Source organism: Haliotis rufescens, unplaced genomic scaffold, assembly GCF_023055435.1.
Source record: "Haliotis rufescens isolate VD_foot unplaced genomic scaffold, xgHalRufe1.0.p SCAF_66, whole genome shotgun sequence".
Lineage (NCBI taxonomy): Eukaryota > Metazoa > Mollusca > Gastropoda > Lepetellida > Haliotidae > Haliotis > Haliotis rufescens.
In genome coordinates, this window is record NW_025964357.1 from 515,011 (window position 1) to 527,038 (window position 12,028).

Here is a 12,028-nt window from a genome sequence, read left to right on the forward strand (position 1 = left end):
AAAAATGTGCGATTAAACATCACTAGATTGTATTTCTCGTTATGCTAGGCATAGTTTTATATGCAGGGATAGTATTGGAGGGACACCGAAAATAATGCAAATATTATTGAGAGTTTAATAAAAATGAATAAAATAGATAACATAGATTACAAACATAGAGTCTAGATATACAATTAAACACTTTTTTTACTGATGGTGTAACGACTGGATTAACTTGAGTAATTCATTACAGATTTGTTGATATTCTATTTCCGATAAAAGATCATGATGAGACGTAGTTTTAGGTTGGGGGTCCAGCTTATCTTCCGTGCATAACATTTTGATACTGATTTCAAGGAAAAAGTTAATACCTCGGCTTATCTACGGTCATGTATGGTATATATCTTGGTGTTAGTATAATTATCTGCTTTTAAATGTCAAGAAAACAAAAGAAATGATCATAGATTTTAGAAAAGATTACTCATGTTTTAATCCAGTTGTTATTGATAACGAGGTGATAGAAGTTAGAGACAAGTATGAATATCTTGGTACCATCATTGATTCAAAACTCCTCAAAAAGCTAAAATCGCTAAATAAATACAGAGAGATGGAAAGTTGCTTGCATTTCAGGCAAAACAATTACCTACTGTAATTAAGTGAACCAAACCCTTTCCAGATAAAAACATGAATCAAAAGATTATATATTTCAAGATGAATGAAAATGCCAAAATCAAACAATAGTTATCATTGTTTGGTGTTCATTTAATCATCAGTAACCTTCAGTGTTAGTAAACACATGCCAGAAGTGTTTCAATTTAACAACTTTGTAGTGTTACAAATGAAAGTCTTTACACCATGCCATGTACAGCCAGAATTTCTAATTGATATATCACTGACACATGATAAGTATGGCTAAAGGTGTCTATTATGACTGATCACTGCAACTGAGAAAGTTATTGCACTGTGAATTCTGGTGATCTTAACCACAGATGGATGTAAACAAGATTTAAGTAACATTTAGACTCAAACCCAATAACCATGTATTTTAGTTTTGTCAAATTCCTAGTGTTAAAACTCAAGTCTGTAAGATAATGTGCATGTTGATACTTCTTTCCTGATTGGTGAAGTTGACAATTAATCTAAGCTAATCATTATGCTACAGCATGCTGGGTGTTACCATATAATGACAATACTCTTTGCTTTAATGAATGAAATACTTGGACAGTGACATTGCCACTTCAATCACATGACAGGTGTTAACAAAGTTATTTTTAGTTTATCTTCAATAATGGAAGAATGATTTGTTTACTCCTACATTAATGTCCATGTTAATGTGCCCTGACTGACCTCTGTCAACTTTGACCATACACATCCAATTACAGTGGCCATAAAGGACTATGAATTTACTCCATCATATATCAGAAACAATTACTGGTATATAGCTGGCATATCAAGACTTTTTAGCCTGTGATTGAGAAAAGAATTATGAATGATGGATGTGATCAAAAGTAAAACACAGGTAGTTCTAGTTGACAGGGACCTCATAAATGACTCGCACATTAATCGCAATTCTATAATTATAAATTCTACAATCATCAATTCTATCAGTCTAGATCACAGATCACCTACAAAAGTGCAAAAAATCAATGGACACTGTAAGCCTGTTAACAGCAAACTAGATTAAGTATCCAATGTGGTGCTGGCTATGGCTGTGAAATTGACTTTATTAACCACAATACTGATAAATGATAAGACATCAAAGTCTTGTTAAACAGTACAGGTGATTTAAAAAATGCTCTCTGCTCTGTAAATGTGATATTTTGCATACCCTTCAAGTGATGAAGGTGTATAAGTGAATAGAGGAATGACTTATAGTTCAAGCCTCACACAACTCCAACCACTTCAAACTCTCCATTCAGGCCAAACCTTTTGGAACTAAGTTGCTGCTGCTGAAATACATGGAGATCTTTGGAGACTCTATTTGGTACACTATCTCCTGTGTCATACTTGTAACCTCTTGAGTGTCTCTGATTGTTGAGCATGTGAGTGGAGTGTTTGTGACGGTGTTCTACATTCATCGGACACTTTTCCTTTGGAGAATTATGAGGGACCTGAGGTTGTGTCTTCATGAACTGTTTGTGATTCTTAATGTCAGAGCACCCTTCCAATATATTGTTAGACTGTTTTGAAGGCTCCAATGCACCAGTGTTAACATTTCTTGGAGAACTAAATCCACTATCCACAAGACTAAGCTCACACACATCACCACTGAAAATTTCTGAGTTCTTCTTGTCATTACTTAGAGAGGTATCCTCACACTTCTTGACAGCTACTACTGTGTCATAGCTCTTCTCACTGTTGAGAGCATCCCGACTGCCACCATTACTAGCAAGCTCAGCAACATCTTGACAACTCATCACTCGGTGAGGCTCTGATTCAAGAACAATTTCAGGTATCAGTTTGTGATTGATTTCAGCTTCACATACTATTCGCATACCACCATTGTCCTCATTCATAGAACTATCATAACAGTTGTTGTATAGAGAAGGTTGGCCGAGCTCTGCTTGGTACTCTGATATCATGGTATTATTGAGATGCACAAACTCTTGCTCTGTGGTCTGGGCTTCTTCCTCCAAATTATCCAACTTATTTCTCACCATTACTGGATCTGGTGTCTGAACAGTAGCAATGTGAACACCTTGATGATCATTGTTTTTACTGTTGGTGGACAGCCCAACACAGTTGACACCACTGTCTCGGGACTGGACACACAGAGAATTTTTTATAGGCATTCTTCCTTTATACTCAAAACTTATGTCACTTTGATGTTGATTATCATAATAGCTTCCACTGTTGTGATCCCCCTTCCTTCTTGGGCGATGAGAACGTCTTTGATGATGAGGATGGCAAGAAAACTGATCTAAATCATCTTGATTATTAAGAGTATGCTCACGGTAGCCCCCAACATCTCGATGTAAGGGAATAGTATCATAAACTCGTGGAGTTGAATGTCTTGGTCCAGCAGACTTACTGCCAATGACAGACTGATAAATTTCATCATCCACTGCTGGTACAGGGGACAGAGATACTGTCGGCATGGTCTCTTCATGAACAAACAACACTGCTTCATTCTCTCTCAGATTTTGTTCATTCACATTTGTCTTATCTTTTTTTGACTTTGTTCCATGGCGTCGTCCATGCACTTTTCTATCGCAGATGTTATTGTTTTCTTGCTGTTTGCTCTGTGGCCTGGAGATGGCCTGACTGCCATGATTTGCTACAGCTAGCCTGGCCTCAGTGTAGTGAACAGTATTCAGTGAGCTGTCAGGTGGCGCCATGTTTTGGAGGTATTGCAGGGTACACGACTTTGCTATCTGCTGACTAACCCACGCTTCTGTGCGTCTCTGTTTCTCCACTTGTTGCTGATACCAATGCCACTCAGGGGGAGGGAACTGTGCAGAGAATGTTGCATACTCTACATCCTTCACAACAGCTGGCGGAGGACTTGCTACATTCTTCTTCTTATTCCGGCCAAATATTTTAGAGAAAAGAGAAATCTTCTCCTTCTCTCCTGAAACACAAGATGAGATTCAGATAAGGTCACGATACATCAATTTATCAGAATCACTGCCTCTGTTTCATGGAATATTCTTAACAGGGACTGAAATATACCAATGCATTCAACATGGCTTACAAGACTAAACTGGGCCAAAATAAACTCTCTGCTTTGAATCAGTAAAAGGAACAAAATCCTAAACCAGCAATATCTAATGATTGATATTCAACAGTTAGTGAGATATCAATTTTTGCAAAGAAAACATACCAAAAGCCTTTACTAAGTGTTGTTATTGAAAACAAGCTCAACTTTCTTCAATGATATAACAGTTTAAGGGGAGAGGACGTGTTTAACAAGCAAGTTTGTATAAAAACCATACCTCTCAACACTTTGGTAGAAAGACATTTTTTGTGAAACCCTTTTTCGATTGACATTGCATTGTGTGGTCTATGCTGACAATAAAATAATCAACTTACCGTATTCGACGTAATAAGCGCCCAGGGCGCTCTCAAAATTAGAAATAGGGGGCTCTTATTAGAATAATATTTTGGTTAAAAAAAACAGAAAACGACATAAATTTCGTGGTTTATGCTGACAGTCTGAAATGTTTATATACAACAGATACATTTTTCAAAAATTGAATTGCCCATAATTAAGGATGCATATAACACACGAGTGCATATCATACACAAATAGATAAGTCTTATGTACATTGATCAATCGGAAGGGGTACTAATTGGGATTGTTCAATAGCCAATATATTAACAAATATCGCCGTGGGCACTTATTAGAGCGGGGAGCTTATTACGTCGAATATGGTCATATTCCACATTCATATTTCTCTGATAAACATATCTGCAGTCAAATTCATGTAAACAGACATTCAGAAATGTATCATAAGAAGTGAAACTCTTAACTCATTTTATCTTTTGTTCCAATACTAGCATAATTAATATATTAGAGTAGAAAAATGTTGGCTTGTATTGGACGAAAACAGAAGCATATATTTCACTGCCATTTCAAGAAGGCCTAAGAGTGAGTGAGTGAATTGGGTTTTACTCCGCTTTTAATAGTATTACAGTTATATTGCGGTGTGTCAGCCTAATGTGGGAGGAAAGGCCGAAGTGATGCAGGCCTCAGACGTTTACCACTTCGGTGAAACCCACGAGCACGGGTATGGTGCTGACAAACCTAGAAACATAATCGGGGCAAACTGGGATTCGAACCCACAATCATAGGTTGCTGGTGTGCCAAAGGGAGGCAACTCTGCACAGCGAGTCACAGCGCCTTAGACGACTGGGCCACCCGTGCCCCCCAGAAGGCCTAAGAAATCAGTACATAGCACCACCCACTTCTGGTGTGATTGCCTCAGTGTGGAGAAATACAAGCCTCCAGATAACAGGAGAAACCTGAATGACATCACAGTTTTAATCCAGGAGGTCCTATGCCTAGCTACCTTAATATATGTGTGTATTAACATACATAACAATCTCCATTTAATGACATCACATGGTAAAACACATGCTTAATGTGTAAAAGTAAGTTAATTAATAACTTAAACATGTGTAAGAGTCCGCCAATAAAAACATGGATTTTTTTATTGCTGTGTATGGGTCAGCCAATGGTTTAGTGAAAGGGTCAGCAAAAGTTGTCAATGGGTGAACTAGAAATTTAAGAAATGCAGCCATTCACAATTTCAGGCTTACAATTGTTTCATGAAACAAATGTTGAAGCGAGCAGTTACCTTTTTCTTTGTCTTGATTAATGTTGCTGGTCTTCAGGTTTATGTCCTTGTTGATGGCTTTGACCTTGTCGGTCTTGTACCTAACGGACATGGTACGCTTCAGTGCATCATCATTCTCATTGACTGTAGCCTTGTTCCGTTCCTTTTCCTTTTCCCTAGTCTTAAGGCCCCGCATGCTCTGACTGCGAGGTCGCTGCTTATTTGCCTTTTTGTTCTCACTGCTGTCTTTGCCCACATCAGCAGTATTGTGATGGGCTTGCACCTTGCCATTCATGTCAGCCTGGCATGAGATGGATCTCATTGGGGCCCGCATGTGGAGCTGCTGCTGCTGTTGATGTTGTATGTGCTGTAGGTGGTGCAGATGTTGAAGCTGCGTGGGTATATTCTGAATTTGTGGGAACACTGGTATGTACATGGGGTGGTATGGCAGCCATGAAGTATTGAAAGTTACATTTTGATCATCAGATGTGAGTCGATATGTTTCTGGTGTCACGACAAAATACCCAGTCCCTGAAACAAGCGACACAAATTAAGCAACAAGATACACAAAGTTTCACCTATTATTTTAGTTCTGAAGAAAAAGCATTTTAACCTTCCTGAAATTGTGATTATTAGATATATTTTTCACAAAAACAGACCAACAAGAATCTGTAGCTCACAAAATTATATGGCTTCAACCTTATTATTATGGTGACAAACACTTATAGTGAGGTGAATCAAAAATAGTGCAAAAGATTCCAGGAAAAAGGATATAAATATTTATGATATACCTAAGTGTGTAAGACTTGAATTTTCCGAAGTTGAGAAAATTGATCTTTTCATTGCAGTGAACATAACACTGTGACGGAACTATTGTCATACAAGAGTTACCTCCCCTAAATATGTCTCCTTCCCAGTGTGCGACACCTTCCTTACACTCTGTAACAACGCTGCAACCAGTGTGGGCGGGGCCAATACAAGAATCTTGAAATTTACCCTCTAACCCCAAATGTAGTAACATTTATATTTTTGTTTATGTTTTGGAACGCCATCATAGTTATTTTTTAAAAGGTTTACGACTGACCATATTTCCCAGATGACCTTATTGTTTGTTTGATTAGATTGTTTCGAGATTGCAGTCAGATCAACCAACTTCCCCCTTACATTCTTACTATATTAATTACATGATAGTTGTAATGAAACAGAAATTCAAATTGACAAACAAAGAAAATAATTAAGCAGGGGTAAGAGTATTCGGCTTCACTGCAGTCATCACTCGTTTGGAAACATAACGATCAGTCGGTTGCAAGTTCAACTCCAAGCATGTTTGCAGCCACCTTTCACAGTGGGGAGCTTTGACTGGTGGCAGCGATAGTATAGAGAGCTCTTCTGACGGACTATCGCTGTGAGGAGCTTGTGTCTCCATTTATTGGAAGTGTCTGCATGGCCCCCTACACAAACTGTTGACTTCCTTTTTATGTTAGTTCCGTATTGACAAGGCGAAATAATGTCAGGTGGTCATATATGGAGTTAACATCGCTTCATGACGTTTGTTATTCTCTCGAGACTCTTTATTTCGTAAAGCGCCATTTTTGTTACTTGACCAGTGACTTTTCTTTGCTTCAAACAGTAATCTTGTAGTTTTCAAGAATATTTTTTGCTAAAGTTGATTTTGTATATAATCACATCTATGTTTATGATACCAAATTTCCGTGACCCTTAATATTTTTTAACATTTTGCAAACACAAAACTACTTTTTTAGTCACAAATACAAGGGGTAGTGAACCATCCCTGTGTGATGGGTAGGGAGAATTTATGTTTCAAGGTTTTACATTTGTAATGAAATGATTTAATTTAACTACACAAAATGTATATAATAAATAGGATATTCCATGTGTCTCATGGAATATCTCCTTTTCCCCAGTCACAAGATGAGAGAAACATGATATTTCGTGAGACACATGAAATATCCTCTATGTATTTTTGCAATATTGTTTACAATAATGAGGTTGAATGCAAATTATGATGCAGGAGTTGAAAAAACTAGCATAAATTCCCTGGTCATGGACCATTAAAGTTGAAAAATTTCACTGGTCCCAATGCTTTCAGCTTCGTCCCCAAAATTGTAAATTTACAATTGTTCATCAAGCAGAGAAGGCTTAAGTATAACTGCTGAGTGCCAACATTATACTTGACCACTTAACATCCCAATATAACATGTGATATATGTCTTATGTACACACATTCATACCCAGATGTAAAAAAATACCCAATGATATAATTCAATGGTTTTGATGAATGATTGGAAGAAATGGTATCTGAAGCTATTGTTTAACCAGGAGTAATATAAAGAAGTCATCCTGCTTGTGTGTTTGGGGATGGTAAACATCCTGTATTAGGAATAAACATTGTATATAGCTAGCTATATACAAAGTGTTTGTTCCAAATACAGGATATTTACCAAGAAACCACATGTTTTATTTAATGCTGTTTTATTTCTCAATAAATATTAGTTACAATCGTAATTACAGATATGTACATAATTGGTTGAACAATTGGTATAAATTGCCTTGTACTTTTACAACTATGTTAGATGTGTCAGGAAAGGTACTAGATATACTTTTATTACTGTGGAATGTTGGGGAATTCCAATATTACAGTCGAGGGAATTCCCTTTCTGCTCATGTGTATCGTCATGCACAGGACATTTAGCGACTTTCATGCATATTCATTGTCCAAACTACCCTTTGAAACCGAAGGCTGAGAATGAATGAAACAGCAAACGTGCAGGCTCGCTCGCCTGTTTTTTCCCCCGCTCGCCTCGGTTCAACTTTCATGTCTTCGGGTTTCATTTCTAACTAGCATTTCTCCAACTGTGTTTTACTGTAATCAGGGAAGTAATGTTTCAATCACGCAGTAAATGACCATGTTACTTGAAACAGCTGCCTTCTCTCGGACATATTTCTTCCGGTTCGTTACAGTCTGACTGTTGCAGTTATTTTCGCCTCTTGCATTAATTGACAGGTCTAATGAACATTGTTTTAATCCCACTACGCGGATTCATACAGTTTGCACATCGGTTTTTCGATTCATACCTCAATGAACCGGAAAAAATACACAGTCAATCCTTAACTCAATTTTGATATAGGTGGCCAAATTTATATGTATTTATATAGTGAGGTGTTAGGAAGTGGAGAATAGGTTAGAGACATCGCTACATTCAAGATGACAAGCTTTGACAACATTTAAAGTAATAATATCCATAAGCGTTGCACTTTGGTAAATTGCCAGATATATTTTACATGTAAAACCAGGGGTTGAAAAATTATTAAAAATGTTACTTGACCAAGGGCAAGTATGACCAACATTCTCACTTGCCCTATTTTAAAAATAAAGCTAATAAATTCAGTAAAATGTTACTGCTGCAGAACTGAGAATAAGAGATACACCTATCCTCCGTGGATTTCTGTAATAAAAGATTAAAACTTACCCTTTTGTCTCATTTATTTACCATGTTTACTCTACATCTCATGTACACAGTGAGTGACAGTCTAATCAACACATTTGCTGCTGCATGGACCAAGCATTGGTACAGGCTCAGGTTTAGCCTCTTTCGCTAAAGACAAGATATGCCTTGATCCTGGTGTGTTGTGAAGCCATTCCATAATGGCAGGTCTTGGATCAAATCTGAAAGTTTCTTTGAACCATGTGTCATAATTGTCAGTGTATGACAAAGTGTCTTTTGGTTTAGAGCTGTTCTGTGGTGAGTTTTAACTAGGTTCATGCTTGAAAACATTCTCTCACAAATAGACGTTCCTGGACTAACCACAAGCATGAGTTCAACAAGTTTACAGATATGTAAGAACTTGTCAGGTGTATTTTCAAGCAGCCGCTGGTATGTCTCAAGAACTGGTCTGGTGCAGCCTTTCAGGTGCCCTTTTAGGTCAATAAATTCTTTGGACATTTGTTTTCTTTCCTCTCCTGAGAACAGTGCAGAGAAATGTTCCATCAGCTCAGACAGGTCGGTGCTACCATACACAGACAGGGGCTCTCTTTGAGTTGGCCATTCTGTGAAGTCAAACACAGAGAAATGCTTGAGAGGCTTCTGTTTGAAGCATGAAAATCTCTTATCTAAGTAGGTGATGATGCCATCAACAAGTGATATGAGGAATGTATCATCTTTAAAGATGACAGGGGGGCACACACCATTTAGCTTCACACCATCAAAAGAGGATTTCTCATGGTTGTACATTTTTGAAAAGTATTCCATACTCTCCCCTGCTCCAACAGGATCAATTTCACAGTTTAGGAGCTTCATGACAAGACCTTCAATTGCTGAAGGGACTTCAATAATGAGAAGGTCTTCCTTCTGGAAGACAAGAGATACCTCTGTGAGGATAGGAAGGATATCAAGAAGGATGCACATAGTTTTCACAAATGAAACTGTCTTCATTTTCCTCAGCCATCCCTGACACTTGGCACTTTGATCTGATCTACCAGCGGCCCCACTTTCAAAGTGATTGAGTATTGAGTGAAAGCTTATCTTCAGTGCTCTAACAGCTCGGATTTTGCTCGCAAGCCATCTCACCTGTTTCACATCAGACAGATTGGCAAGATCAGTATTGAATATGTCAGACACGGACTTGAGTTCCCTTCTCATTTTTGGACTATAATGGTAGAACTTGAAAACTTGTTTCAAGACATCTTCAAAATTTGACAGACTAGGAAGATGTTTGACAGCATCCAATACGGCCAGTTCAACCTTATGTGCTACGCAATGCACTGGTACAACATGTTTTGCTTGTTTGCATATTTTTGCTGCTACACCACCTTTGCTGCCAAGCATGACTGCAGCACCATCAAAATTCACGGATACTAAACTAGGACCACTTGCTTCTGTAGTACTCAACAGATCATCAAAACAAATGTCAACTGATTCAACAGCTTTTCTAATTCCATCAAGCACACCATCAGCATGACATTGTTCGAGAGGTACTGTTCCTGCATGGAAGGATACTGGTTGACCATGGCTTACATATCTCATAAAGACAGTTTCTTGTTCCAAGATGGCACTGTCTGTGCTTCCATCACTTAAAATTGTCACAAATCTCGCTTTCTTCAGTTCGGGAATAAATCCCTTCTGGAGAGAACATGCAATGGCTTTGATAAACTTGCGTGCACCTGCAATGTTCCTATACTTGCTCCCAATGTCAACACCAACACAGTCAAGTAGGTCCAAATTAAACTCAAAATCACTGAGCGGTTTCCCCCGGTAAGCAACATGGAATGCAGTAATGAATAATTTTTCCAACTTCTGCATTGTCTGTTTGTCACTGTTTTGTAAGGCTTTCACAATAGGACTCACATTGTCAGTGCTACATGTGTGCCCAGACAAAGGCGTGGTCACATCGCAGCTGCCGCTGGTACTTGCTGTACTTCGACGTTGAGCGTCTCTCTCATATGACATACCCTCCAAATGTGCATCTGATGTATCGTGACTTTTCAAATACTCAATTCTGAAATTTGAACATCCATCAATAAAAGTTCTCTTACGATTGCAAGCATGTATGTTTGGGTACTTGGAACAAATGGATCACTTCATGACTTTCGCTGTGTCATCATACGCAACCCAAGGTAACTGGTCTTTCCACCCAGCGATGAATGTTCGTTTTCGTTTACATTCATCATACTTCTTATTCTTGGCCGATATACAACTTTCAGAATTTCCCTCTGCCTTCCTTTTAAGTTCGTCCCCACCGCCAAAGAAACTTAAAATAGACTGCTGAGACATGATCGGCCATGTGCGGTACTGGCAACATAAATTGTTATAGCAGATAACCCTCTGGGTGCTAATGAGGCAAAGGGAGGCTACTCTGTCCTTTACTAGCTTACTCATTTGAAACAAAAGACTGCAGATTTACTTACAGTGATCCCTCGCTATTGCACTCTTCAATATAGCGCTAACTCGGTTATGGTGTGCGGTAACACATGGTTCCCAAAACTTATATACACTTTTAGTAAACTCAAGTCACTGACACGATGTCATTTCCCCATCGCAAAAACATTACCACCTGCATGCAACACCGGAAATACCAATCAACAAATTCCGCAATTAAATCCTATTATTACACTATCTGGTTATAAAAAAAACACATGTTTGTACCTTGACATATGTTTGTAGCATATTTTATTAATTTTATTTAAAATTTCATTCAATACAGTTTAGATCAATTTTGCCGAAATCGTGCGTAAAGGGGTTGATAGATCGCACAACTTGCCATTATTTACAGCAACCACGGTCAGGTTATCGCTATTGACGCCTTGAAATGAACTTTAGTTGACAACGAAAAGAAACACATATTAAATAAATGCCGTACTTTCACTCGTTAGAAGTCACATTTGTTGTAGTTTGACAAAATAATATTTCATCAAAGCTAGGCCTAACGAAGCATCTAAAGTCGGAAAATGTTTCAACCTCGCGTTACAATTTCCAAGAAATTCCATTTCCAAGAAGCATGTGCCAAATATGGAAGTGTTACTACGATTTAACAATGAAACAAGCCTGGTTCTCGTTGTTGACCTGCCTGACATCGAAATGTATTAATCCCATTGGTTGACTGGCGTAGCTGTATGCAAATTACATTGTCAGTCTGGGACACTAACAAAATATTAGCCAATCAAATACCGTAACATGATCACATGATTACATTCGCGTGAAACTTGACCCAGTTCATTTTGTGTGCTCTACTTGTCCACGGGCATGCTAGAA

The 12,028-nt window shown here is 38.1% G+C and overlaps 1 protein-coding gene across 1 annotated transcript in view; it reads right to left on the reverse strand.

Moving 5' to 3' along the window:
• Window positions 1-1,028: 1,028 nt before the first annotated feature.
• The window catches only part of LOC124118963, a 92,830-nt gene continuing 81,830 nt past the window's right edge, over window positions 1,029-12,028 (reverse strand). Inside the window, exons 5-6 of the mRNA XM_046481303.2 lie at window positions 5,280-5,789; window positions 1,029-3,550 (exon numbers count right to left, since the gene is read on the reverse strand). Coding sequence (XP_046337259.1) covers window positions 1,863-3,550; window positions 5,280-5,789 — 2,198 coding nt within the window. The 3' untranslated portion in view covers window positions 1,029-1,862. The remainder of the gene's footprint in view (window positions 3,551-5,279; window positions 5,790-12,028) is intronic.